At 54.2% G+C, this 13,316-nt stretch overlaps 1 protein-coding gene across 1 annotated transcript; it reads left to right on the top strand.

Annotated features, from left to right (window-relative positions):
- Positions 1-258: 258 nt before the first annotated feature.
- On the top strand, positions 259-7,958 carry DES (desmin). Its single transcript, XM_082631135.1, has 9 exons — positions 259-902; positions 2,152-2,212; positions 2,334-2,429; positions 2,546-2,707; positions 2,864-2,989; positions 3,395-3,615; positions 5,241-5,284; positions 6,791-6,873; positions 7,089-7,958. The coding sequence occupies exons 1-9, from the start codon at positions 325-327 to the stop codon at positions 7,128-7,130; spliced, it is 1,413 nt and encodes a 470-aa protein (XP_082487261.1). The 5' UTR covers positions 259-324; the 3' UTR covers positions 7,131-7,958.
- Positions 7,959-13,316: the final 5,358 nt, after the last annotated feature.

Genomic DNA, 13,316 nt, shown 5'->3' with positions numbered 1-13,316 from the left:
GGCAGGCTTGCCCATCTTCTGCCCCCCTAGGTCCACCAGCCTCTCCCACGCCCCTCAGGGGCCCCCCACCCGCCGGCTGAGGGGCGCAGGCTTCTTGCGGGGGAGCTGGCCTCCCTGCCCCCACGCCAGAGGCCGCCCTTTCCTGGCAGGACAGCGGGATCCTGCAGCTGTCAGGGGAGGGGCGGAGGGGGCTGATGTCAGGACGCATACAAATAGTGCCGACGGCCTGGGGCCCTGTCTCCCCTCGCCGCAGCCACTCTCCAGCCGGCCGCCCGCCGCTTCCTCCTCCGCGCCGCGCCGCCCAGCCTCGCCCTCACCGCCACCATGAGCCAGGCCTACTCGTCCAGCCAGCGCGTGTCCTCCTACCGCCGCACCTTCGGCGGGGCCCCGGGCTTCCCGCTCGGCTCCCCGCTGAGCTCGCCGGTGTTCCCGCGTGCGGGCTTCGGCACCAAGGGCTCCTCGAGCTCGGTGACATCCCGCGTGTACCAGGTGTCGCGCACGTCGGGTGGGGCCGGGGGCCTGGGGGCGATGCGGGCCAGCCGGCTGGGGTCAACCCGCGCGCCCTCCTCCTACGGCGCGGGCGAGCTGCTGGACTTCTCGCTGGCCGACGCCGTGAACCAGGAGTTCCTGACCACGCGCACCAACGAGAAGGTGGAGCTTCAGGAGCTCAACGATCGCTTCGCCAACTACATAGAGAAGGTGCGCTTCCTGGAGCAGCAGAACGCGGCGCTCGCTGCCGAGGTGAACCGGCTCAAGGGTCGGGAGCCGACGCGGGTGGCCGAGATCTACGAGGAGGAGCTGCGCGAGCTGCGGCGCCAGGTGGAGGTGCTCACCAACCAGCGCGCCCGCGTCGACGTCGAGCGGGACAACCTGCTGGATGACCTGCAGCGGCTCAAGGCCAAGTGAGGACCCAGCGCTCCCAGAACCCCCCTCTCCATGGGCTGGGCGCGGGAGGCTAGGCCTGGGGCTGGGTCCAGCTGTCAGCACCCTGTCGTACCCAGGGAGAGGGTCGTCTACCTGTGTCCCCCCAGGAGGGGAGAGGGACGCCAGGTCTCTCCCCTGTGCCCGCAGTCTGCAAACGAGGAATTTTCTTGGGGACATCATGGGGTGGAAACGGGAGACCTTGGGAGACCAGGTGTTTCTTTAAAAAGCATCTTAAGTTGCTGGGGGCTGGGCAGGCACATGGATGAAGAAAGGAGGCCCATGTGCAGTCAGAGGGAGAGGGGAGGTTGGTAGGAGACAAGGAAATCTGGGGCCAGCAGTAGCTCTCAGCTCATCTGTGATGAGGCCCTGAGTATGGGGGTAGAGAGGGGATCTTGGCCCCTGGGCCCGGCTGAAGCTTTCCAGGGGGGACCGATAAGCTAGAGGAAAGCGGAGAGTGGGTGGGGGCCGCAGCCCTCAGAAAGCTTGGAGGACCAGGTGGTGGGCTCCACCAGGCTCCCAGTATGTACAGGCAGCAAGTGTAGTGAGCCGAGTCACTGGCCCACTACCCAGGTCACAGATGTTAAATGAGCACCTGCGTGGGCCAGGCTGGGGCTGGGGCCTGGGAACGCAGAGGTGGATAAAATAGACATGGTTCTGGACCTCCCTGGTGGCGCAATGGTTGGGAGTCCGCCTGCCAGTGCAGGGGACAGGGGTTCGAGCCCTGGTCCGGGAAGATCCCACATGCCGCGGAGCAACTGGGCCTGTGCGCCACAACTACTGAGCCTGCGCTCTAGAGCCCGCGAGCCACAACTACTGAAACCCACAACAAGAGAAGCAGCCCCCTCAATGAGAGGCCCGTGCACCACAACGAAGAGTAGCCCCCACTCACCGCAACTAGAGAAAGCCCGGTGCAGCAACGAAGACCCAACGCAGCCAAAAATAAATAAACAAATAAATATTAAAAACAAACAAAAAGAAGTAGACATGGTTCTTAATCCCAGGGAGGTCACAATCTGGTGGGGACATAGACTTACAGGGTGTGGCTCCAGGGCAGAGATTGGGCCACTTCCTGTTCCCTCTCTATGTGGGCAGGTCCTCCTGTCTCTATCCAGCAGCCAGGCCTCCTCTCTCTGTCCTGAGCCCACTCCCTGGGCAGCCCCCAGTCAGTCTTCTCCACCGCCTGTTTTATCCCCACCAACTGTCTGTCCTTCTGCCTGTCTCTGCCAGGATGCAAGAGGAAATTCAGCTGAAAGAAGAAGCGGAGAACAATTTGGCTGCCTTCCGAGCGGTGAGCCCTCTTTGGTCCCCCAGCAGCCTTACCCCTTCTGTCTCCTCTGTGTCACCCTTGCTCTCCCTCTGCCCTGACCGGGTGATCAGTGACCCTCTCCCTCTCACTTGACCTTTACCAGGATGTGGATGCAGCCACTCTAGCTCGAATTGACCTGGAGCGCAGGATCGAATCTCTCAACGAGGAAATTGCGTTCCTTAAGAAAGTGCACGAAGAGGTATGCCCTTGTGAAAGCAGCTGGAAGGGGGGGTGGTTGTGCTGGGCTCTGGGAATGGGGGTGTGAGGATACGTGCGGGGGCTGGTTGGGGACTGAAGCCCAGCTGTACCCTGCAGGAGATCCGTGAGCTGCAAGCCCAGCTTCAGGAACAGCAGGTCCAGGTGGAGGTGGACATGTCCAAGCCAGACCTCACGGCCGCCCTCAGGGACATCCGGGCTCAGTATGAGACCATCGCGGCTAAGAACATCTCGGAAGCCGAGGAGTGGTACAAGTCAAAGGTGGGACTCTGGCCCCTCTGTCCCCCTCAATCCCAGTTTGGAGGTACTTTCTATGGCTCCATCTTTGGGGAGGAGGGTGATCCTGGGGTCTCCATGCTCCCTTGCCCACCCCTACCTGTGTCCTGGTCATCTCAGGGCCCCTCTCTTTGCCCTTAGGTGTCTGACCTGACCCAGGCAGCCAACAAGAACAATGATGCACTGCGCCAGGCCAAACAGGAGATGATGGAGTACCGCCACCAGATCCAGTCCTACACTTGCGAGATCGACGCTCTCAAGGGCACTGTGAGTCCCTGCCCACCTTGCCTGGTCTAGCCCTTCCTGTCTGCAGCTCACACTGTGACCTTGGGCCCATCATAGAGTCTCTGTCTGCTCAAATCTACCACAGGGATAAAAAAAGATAGGTGGATTCCCAGTGGGGCTCTCAGGAACCATGGGACTCCTGCATGGAGGCGAGGAGGCCGAACAGTCATGCTCCCTTGTTTCAGTTCTGTTCTCTGAGTTTCCACATAAGACTTCATTCATTTGAGCTCAGAGTTCTCTGGCTCAGAAGAGTTTGACAAGCCCTAGACTTGGCCATCTGGGGTTGCCTCCCAGCCCTGAGGCTGTGCTTCTCTCCGTCCTGGGCCCCGAATGTGTCCCCGCCCCCCACCGCAGCCTGTCCTTGACCCGGGCGCCCCTCCCCTGCAGAATGACTCGCTGATGAGGCAGATGCGGGAGCTGGAGGAACGCTTTGCTAGTGAGGCCGGCGGCTACCAGGACAACATCGCACGCCTGGAGGAGGAGATCCGACACCTCAAGGACGAGATGGCCCGCCACCTGCGCGAGTACCAGGACCTGCTCAATGTCAAGATGGCCTTGGACGTGGAGATTGCCACCTACCGGAAGCTGCTGGAGGGCGAGGAGAGCCGGTGAGGGGGCAAGGCAGGGGCTGGCCGTGGGCTCCTGGGGGGTGCTGGGGGCCCATTCCTGCCCTGAAGCGGGGCTCAGGATCACCTTCACAAGATCTGGAAACGATATTATACGAGTCCACCACTCTGCTAATTGCAGAGAATTAACCAAGGCCACCTGGGTAAAAAGTGATTTAATTAATAGCTTTTATAAAAAGAGAAGTATAAGTATTCCCACATCCATCTTCAGAATTAAGAACCAGCAGCATAAAACCATATTCAGCAACCAGTAATAAAACATTACTGCCAGTCAAGAGAGAGATGGAAGCACAGCGGGGAATGGTGAGGAAGGAAAGGGAGGGGGCAGATAGAGACAAATAGAGACAGAGGGGCTTGGACACGATAGGCTAAGAAAGAAGGTGCAGAAACTCGTGCTCAGAGGGTGCACGCACACGCACATGCACATGTATACACACACATACACTCATAGGAAAAGACACAATGATACGCTCAGAGCAAATCACCTCTAGACACAGAAAACAGCATACAACCAGAAAGGGACACGAGGGAACCTTCTTGATTGATGGAAATGTTCTATATCTTGATTTCAACTGGGTTACATGTTTTTAGACACTGATCAAAACTCACTGGATTGCACACTAAAGATCTATGCATTTCACTATGTAGACTTTTTTAATATAAATTTATTTTATTTATTTATTTTATTTATTTTTGGCTGCGTTGGTTCTTCATTGCTGCGTGTGGGGCAGGGGTTACCCTTCGTTGTGGTGCGTGGGCTTCTCATTGCAGTGGCTTCTCTTGTTGTAGAACACAGGCTGTAGGCACACGGGCTTCAGTAGTTGTGGCATGTGGGCTCAATAGTTGTGGCACGCAGGCTCAGTAGTTGTGGTGCACGGGCTTAGTTGCTCCATGGCATGTGGGATCTTCCCAGACCGGGGCTCGAACCTGTGTCCCTTGCATTGGCAGGCGGATTCTTAACCACTGCACCACCAGGGAAGCCCCTTCACTATGTAAACTTATCATCAATTAATAACAGGTCAATTACTCAACAAAATGATGCCCATTGATACTCACAAAAATGAAAAACTCTGAAGTTTAAAAAAATCGGCAGACGTATTTAGATACAGATTTATACAAAGAAAGATTTCAGATATTGTAGAATAACATCTGCATGTAATGACCCCTTAAGTGGCATTGCATTTTCCCAGCACTAGGCATAAATGGGGGTGGCAGCTCCTGGAACTTGCCCTCAGGTGAATGGGCCAGAGGTTCCCAGCCTGACTGGAGGGTGGGCACACACAGTGGATGTCCACAGCTGCCGTTGATACACCCTGCAGTGCCAAGGGCAAGAAGCAAATCCTGGTGCAATGGAGGGTGCAGTGGGGTCGGGGGTTCTGGTGTCACACCAGCAGGTCAGAGATGGAATGGGTGATCCTTCCAGAAGGGACAGTTCCTGGGACAACTGGAGTTGGCCTTTGGCTCCATGCCCCAAGCAGTGTTGAAGTCAGTGGGACTGGGACAGCTGAGGATGGTGTTTACAGAGGACCAGGGCAAGCTTTGAGGGGTGGTCACAGAGAGAGATGGAGGGTCCTAACCCTTTGGGGGCTTGGTCTCTCCCCTTTCAGGATCAACCTCCCTACCCAGACCTTCTCTGCCCTCAACTTCCGAGGTGAGTGCCTGTTGGTAAGCGGAGGCTGGGGTGGCAGGGGATAGGAGTCCAGCATGGGCACTGCCCAAGGCCAGCCAGGAGGGGAGGATAGAACCGTAGGGACAGGGCTGGGGTCTGGGGAAGAGAAAGGGGGCTGCTACAGGAGGACGGGGGAGTTTAGGTAGAGGCGCCTTCTAACAGAGGGAGCTTTTAATTTTATTTTATTTCATGGTATTGTATTGCATGACCACGTCCCCTGCACCTTCTGGGAGCACTGAATGGCCAGTAGTTTCTGTTTCCTAATATGCCCAAACTCCAAGGTACCAGGGGTGTCCTTGGGGACCAGGCAGCAGGAGCATCTAGAACCATATATCCTGGGCTACAAGGCACCCACCACTCACTGTCTGTTTGGCAAGTTGCCAAGCACTCCCCCCCACCCCCACCCCCAGCTGCTTGTTGAACACCTCCAGTTTGCTGGAGCAAGATGTTGGGTGCATGTTTTAAAAAATGAAGCCAAACCTTAGCAAAGCCATACAATTAAAAGAACGAACTCCTAGGGCATTCTGCCATTCTGATGTTAGTAATATGCAGATCGAGTGGTTTTCAAACCCCAGAGAGCAGAACAACCTGCTATAATAATACATTAGGAAAGCAAGCTGGAGTCCTTGGCAGCTTCGCCTTTCCTAGATCAAACCTTTTATATATTCGATGTTCATTTTCATCAGGAAAAAATACACGCTGTGCTCCACCGAGTTACAATGTTCCACATGCTGGTTGCCTGCTAAGGAGGTTCACCAACACCAAACTCCTAATACCAAGGACCTAAATTTGACCCTTCCTATAAAACTCAGAACGTCTCTTTTCAGTTAGTAGTTTATCCAGACACCAAGTGTGAGCCTTGCATTTAAAATCGCTTAATGCTTTTACAAGCCAATAGTTCTGGGCCATTATAGGGAAAGTACCGTCGTTACAATTTAACAGTGGGGAAACTGAGGCACAGAGGGACAAGTGACTGGCCAAGGGCACAGTGAATCAGTGACTGACTCCTCTCCATCTCTCTTTCATTAAGACATCAAACTGCTCATCTGGAGTCTTAAGGGGGCTGGGTACCATGAGGTCCTCCAAAAGAGTATCTTGGTTCTGGGCTTTGGGGTCCCGTCAGGGTACAAATTCATGCAGGGCTCTCCTGCAGCCAGGGGTGTAGAGGGAGCGAGGTGGTGTGGGGGGTGGGGAGGGGTGGGCCTCGGGGATCCCCTGCCATCCTGAACCCGCTGGCACCTGGAGCACATCTGTTGGCTTCTGATCTTATCCCAGCCCTGGGACAGGTGCCTGGGTCTGCAGAGCCACCTGTTGGGTGCTGGGCTTAAGGACAGGTGAGGACATTTTGCTGAAAAAGTAACAGGACCATCTTGAGGGGGTGGGCGTCTTCCGGGCTCTGCCCGGTGGGACCAGGGAAGGACTCCCAGCCACAGGAAGAGCCCAGGTGTGGCCTTGGTCAGGCTGAGTATGTGGATGGATCTGTCATAGAAACAAGCCCCGAGCAAAGGGGTCCTGAGGTCCATACCAAGAAGACAGTGATGATCAAGACCATCGAGACCCGGGACGGGGAGGTAAGTGGTCTGCCTGGTCCCCTTACCCTTGGTGGGGGGCCTCTGGGGTGTGTGTGGGGGGAGCTGTCAGCCAGGTGCTTTCCACCAGCTGTGCCGGTTCAGGCTCCTGCCTGGGGGCAGAGGGGATCCTGCTGTGCTGGGGTGGAGGTGGCCCGGGGCCATGGCTCCATTCTCTGGCCAGCACTGGGTTAGACTGGGTTTCTCTTCCTCTCCAGGTCGTCAGTGAGGCCACACAGCAGCAACACGAGGTGCTGTAAAGCCAGAGACCCCTGTGCCATCAGAGACCGTCCTCACCCCTGCCCTCACTGCCTCCTAAAGCCAGCCTCCTTCTATCCCAGGGCACCACACCCAGCCACAGTGCTCCCCTCACAGCCTCTGACCCCTGCTTACCGACCAGCCCTCATGGTCCCCACAGGGGACATGGCCGAACCCTCCCAGGCACAGGGAGCCCCCTGCTGTGTGAGGTGTGGATGTTGGAAGTGAGTGAGCCTGGCCCTCGGCTGCCCTTGTAGTGTGCTGGGCAGAGCCGGGATGGAGCCAAGACACAGCAGTGACCCTGCCCCTCCCACATCCGTGACCTCAGGCTCTAGCCTCTGGCTTTGGAGAGGACTCCAATGCAGGGTGTAGGGATCCCGCAGGGTCAGGCTCAAGCCCCATGGACCTCCCCCACCCCCCCTCCCCAGCCTGAGTCAGAAAGGGCAGCATCCTCAGCAAGCCGGGCAGGTAACTAGGGACATAGCCCTCTGTGGAGACTGTGGGGCTTGAAACTGACCCCATGGTCCATTACTTTCCCAGGGTGGGCTTAGAAAGCAGGGGCTGCAAGAGGGAACCCCCGAAGGTGCCAGATGTGGGCGCAGGAGATTCAGAAGGAGAGAGGGTGGGCGAGATGCTAGAGAGAAGAGAGGAGAGAGGCAGAGAGCGGTCTCAGGCAGGTGGCCGGGGTGCCCACTTCCCTGTGCCTGCCCCTCCCCTGCTGCAGAGGCTCTGGACAGAAACAATAAAAAGATAAGCACAAGCCTAGCATGGCCCCTGCTGTCTTGACTGCCAGTTCTCCTCTGGGGAACCCCAGGGCCCTGTCGCACCACCTCTTGGGATGGACTGTGCTGCCTTCCTGCCCAGCTAGACTGCCCCCCGGGGCCTGTCACCCCTTCTGTCCCCAGAGCCTCCCAGCCTTGCTGTATGTGTGTAGCATATGGGGGAGGGGGCTGGGCAGGGGGCTTTGGTTGGGGAATCACAGATACCTCTCGTTAGGCCCCAGTTCCAGGACTGACCCCACAGACTGGCTCTGAAGTAGGGCTCCCTCGGTCCCTTTCCTAAAGAAACTTACACTTTCTTCCCACTAAACCTGCATCTTTTAAGCTCAAAGCCAGATTCAGGAAAAATAACAATGTTAAGAAAAATAGAAAGCTCTATCTTGTTCTTGGAGAAGACTCAATACTCTAAAGATGTGATGTCAAGTCCTCCTGTGTTAATTTATAATTTCAGTGCAATACAATCTCAATTAAAATGCCAAAGGGAAATTTGGGGAGAATTTGGGAAGATGGGAGGGGAAGGTAGGACATATTTAAAAAAAAAGGAAATCATGGAATGAAACATTAACACAGGTACGTTAAATGTTTCTGTGGGGAAACCTTAATTATTCAATATAGGGCATGGGGGCATTTGGGTAGCCATGGGCAAGAGCAGGAGTGAAAGCTGTCTGTCTTTTCACTCCTTCCAAAAAATAAATTCCAGGTGGATCAGAGATTTAGGAAGCTTGATGGATCCACATAGGTCTCAGCCTTCCAGCCACTCCTCAGATTTAAGGGATTACACTTTAGAGGTGGGAGGAGGGTAGAGATCACAAACATGATAAATTCGGACAGTCTGTAGGTGAAATAACTAATGGGGTTTTACTCTTAAAGTCCCTAGTGTGCCATTCCTAACTGGCTTTTTCCAGAAGCTTCCAAAACCTTTCTGGTGTCACTTTCTCCCCCTCCTTGGATGTGGCCTTGGCTCACGAGTTGCCAGGCTCCCCCTCTAGCTTGTGTGGTCCCTCCCTCCAGGAAGGACCCCTTCTTTGACGTATGCTATCCTTCACCTTGCCCTGGGAGCATCTGGGGCTACACCCCATGTCCACACCTTCTGCCACTGGTGATTAATGTCCCTTTCTTTCCCCCAAATTCTCCAACGGAGTGAGCCCTGCAGGCCCCAGAATGCTCCCAATCAACTGGTGGTGGAACCCCAAATGAAATTAGAAGTAGCATTTTCTGTGTCTGCACAGTGGGATCAAGGAGGAGGGATGGGTGAGGGGCTTCTTAACCTCGAGCTTGTTGGGGGCGCTGGAATCAGAGCTAGTCTCTCTGTGAGAGAAACACCTGGGTGAGGTGGGCCCGAGTGGATAAGTGGCGGTGTGTGTGTATCTGTGAGTAATCTCCGGAGCCTCTCGCCTCTTTCTTCTTTCCCCTGAATGAGTTCCATGCGCTCACCTACCCCCCAAAGGATAAAGGGACACAGAGGTCAGAGAAGGTCTTAGAGTCATCCCTACCTTTCCATAAAAGGCTTAGGTGCAGGGACTTCACTGGTGGCGCAGTGGATAAGAATCCGCCTGCCAATGCAGGGGACACGGGTTCGATCCCTGGTCCGGAAAGATCCCACATGCCGCAGAGCAACTAAACCCGTGAGCCACAACTACTGAAGCCTGTGTGCCTAGAGCCTGTGCTCTGCAACAAGAGAAGCCCACGCACCACAAAGAAGAGTAGCCCCGGCTCGCCACATCTAGAGAAAGCCTGTGCGCAGCAACGAAGACCCAACGCAGCCAAAAATAAATAAAATTAAATCTTTTTTAAAAAAAAAAGCTTATGTGCAGACTGGTCACTAAGAAGGAGCGAGTGTAGGACTTTTAGACTCTCAGATCCAGACCTCAGAGTCCCCCAAGCAATGACCTCCACAATGTGGAAATCCCCTCCCCGGCCTTGTCCCACACCTTGATGAGCAGTCCTCAGGCTCTGCTTGAATGTCTCTGGATCCGAGAACTCAGTGCCTCCTCGGTAGCCCCTTCTAGCTGGGACAGCTCTGAAGGTCAGAAAGTCCTCCCTTCTCAGCACACATCTGCCCCTGTGATGGCTATCCACCTGTCCTCAGAGAAGAGGAGAGGCCCAGGGGAAAGCATGCTCTGAGCAGAGCCTTCCTGGGACTGGAGATTCTGGAGATTCTAAGCCCTCTGCTTTGTCTTTCTCCTTAGGAGCTGAGCAGTGACCCAGGAATCTAGGGCAGAGGAGACGGATGTGGGGCTCCAAGAGAATGGACAAAAATAAATGAAAAAGGATCTGGGTCTCATGTGGTCATACACATACACCCAGACCTTCAGTGTGCCCTCACCCTGTGCACACACATACACCCCACACCTCCATGGCAAAATCCCTCCCTGTTCCTTGGGACACTGGCATCTCCTCTTTCAAGACTCTGCAACCACCAGGTGTTCATTCACCCTTGGCATTGCTGGGTTTTACCTCCTTCAGCCATGAGTCATGGGGGAAGGGGAAGGGAGTTAGAAGGTCAAAGTAGTGGTGCTCTAGTGGGAGCATACGAGGTGGGGTTGAGCCCTCGGTCCTGTCTTCTGTTCCTCTGTACCCTACCCACAGCACCTCTGGACCTTGTGCCCTCCTGAGCCTAACCAGAAGACAGGGGTGTGTGTGACTAAACCAGAAATCGTGCAGTTGGAAGTATTTTATTTTTACTTTTTTTTTTTTTTTTGCGGTACGCGGGCCTCTCACTGTTGTGGCCTCTCCCGTTGCGGAGCACAGGCTCTGGACACGCAGGCTCAGCAGCCATGGCTCACGGGCCCAGCCGCTCCGCGGCATGTGGGATCTTCCCGGACCGGGGCATGAACCTGTGTCCCCTGCATCGGCAGGCGGACTCTCAACCACGGCGCTACCAGGGAAGCCCTATTTTTACTTTTGAATACAAGCAACAAAAGGTTTAATGCTGCATGATGTTTGTGTAATTGTAGAGTACAACCATATAAATAGAAGGTAACAGATGAGGTCTTAATATGTGTTTGATTCAGTATTTTTTGAGCATATAGACTGTTTTCTAAAGTACTGTGGAGGAAAGTTAAGCTAAATAAAACACACCCTGCCCTCTAGCAGCTCAGAGTCAAGTAGTTAATACAGTTCTTATGGAACAGAACCCAGTTGTTACTTGCGTTGTTAAGAAAATGTGAAACTCCACGAGAAAAGCAAATAAAACTGCAATACCAACATGATTATTTTTAAATCTGTAATCAGAATATTGCAAACTCTTCTTAGAAAATCTAGGAAATACAAAATTTATTAAAAGAAAACCAAAATCACTCTACTCAGAGATTAAAAAAAAAAAAAAAGACTGAATACTGAGAAATGAGAGGGCTCAGAGAGCACTAACCAGCTTCGCACTGGACCGGTGGGACCAGTTCCAGACCAACTCAGGCCCCACTTGAGGAGGTGGAGTGGAAAGGATTGTGGAGGCAAATAGGTCCCTAAGCCAAGAACTGAGGTCTCAGTGGGTACTTTCCTACCCTGTCTGTCCACTCTGGCTACCCTGCCACCCCTCTCCCTGGAGACAAGTCATTCCACCCATTCACCGCCTCCCTCACTCCTCCTCTGACCACAAGCCTGACCAGGACACATATGCAAATATATCATAGACCTTTAATTCGACACCTAAAATGTCAGCTACCCGAGGGCAAGGTTTTCACTCATTTTATTCACTACTACATTCCTGGTGCCCGGAAAAGGGCTTGGTCCATAGAAGGTGCCCATCAAATATTTAAATACTTGTTGAGTGAATACCCACTGGGCCCTTTTATTTACTTTTCTCTAAATTACATATTTATCAGAAAGGCTGATGGTCCCCACTTCATTCACTGATTCAACAAACAGTGAGCTTTTACCATGTGCCAAGCACATGGTGCATCATTATGACTTGGAGGAAACTCCCCATGGCCCAGAGAGGTGGGGTGAGCTGTCAAGGTCACACAGCGTATCATTGGCAGAGGAGTACCGGGGCCCCTGCTCCTTGGCCTCCAGAGCGCAGATTTCTTTCCATGACAGCACAGCCTTGTGATTGCGAGGCAGGGCAGACTGGCAGTACACACCAGCCCGGTGCCAGGCCGCAGGGCACTGTGGGGCCATTCTGAGGGACAGATGAGTGCCTTGCAGCCAGCTGCTCCGGGTGAGGGCCCTGGTTAGGGCCTGAGGGCTTCCAGCGTTACAGCTAGTGCAGGCTCCCCCAGGAGAGGGCGTCCGTGACTTGCAAGGGCCTGTACCCTCCCTACCCAGGCCCACACACTCCTGCCCACACCTCAATGAATGCCCCCATTATGGACATTTAAACAGAAGATGCACAAGCCATGTTCCAGGCTCTGTGCCAGGCCCTTTTAAATAGTTAATATTCATTTTAATATTTAATATACTAATTTAAAGCCATCACAACAACCTACGTCAGATCATGTAATTCCTTGGCTCACAAAATCCTCTGAGATGACTTCTGTTTTCACTAGGAACAAAAAAGCCATGGCCAGGCTTCCCTGGTGGCGCAGTGGATAAGACTCCGCCTGCCAATGCAGGGGACACGGGTTCGAGCCCTACTCCGGGAAGATCCCACATGCCGCGGAGCAACTAAGCCGTGAGCCACAACTACTGAGCCTGTGCTCTAGAGCCCGCGAGCCACAACTACTGAGCCTGCGAGGCACAACTACTGAAGCCTGTGCACCAAGAGAAGCCACCTTAATGAGAGGCCTGCACACCGCGAGGAAGAGTAGCCCCTGCTCATTGCAACTAATAAGAAAGCCCACGTGCAGCAACGAAGGCCCAATGCAGCCATAAATAAATAAATAAATTTATTTTAAAAAAAAAAGCCATGGCCTACAAGATTCTAGGTTATCTGGCCCCTGCTGCTTGTCCGACCTCTTGTCCCTCCAGTCTCCCCTCTCACTCCCTCCAGCCCCGCTGGCCTCCTGGCTCTTCTGGAGCCCACAGGGCATATCCCACCTCTGTCTGAAGCAGTCCTGCCCAGACTTCTACCCCGTTTGCCCCCCTACCCCTTCAAGATTGGCTCAACTGCTCCTAGCGAGGTCAATTCCCACCATCACCCTGTTTGAAAGTGCAAGTCCCCCACTACACTCCCATCTCCCTTATCCTGCTCCATTTTCCCACAATACTCATCTTCTTCTAATGATCTCTATCATTTCTTTATTTCTTTATAGTTGTCTCCTTCCTCGAATATAAGCAACATAGGAGCAGGAACCCTCTTCTGTTTTTTTGTTTGTTTGTTTGTTTTTTGCGGTACGCGGGCCTCTCACTGTTGTGGCCTCTCCCGTTGTGGAGCACAGGCTCCAGATGCGCAGGCTCAGCGGCCATGGCTCACGGGCCCAGCCGCTCCGCGGCATGTGGGATCTTCCCGGACTGGGGCACGAACCACTG

This window comes from Mesoplodon mirus (assembly GCF_964341445.2).
Source record: "Mesoplodon mirus genome assembly, chromosome: 8".
NCBI classification, from domain to species: Eukaryota; Metazoa; Chordata; class Mammalia; order Artiodactyla; family Ziphiidae; genus Mesoplodon; species Mesoplodon mirus.
This window is presented reverse-complemented; position numbering and strand designations above follow the sequence as displayed.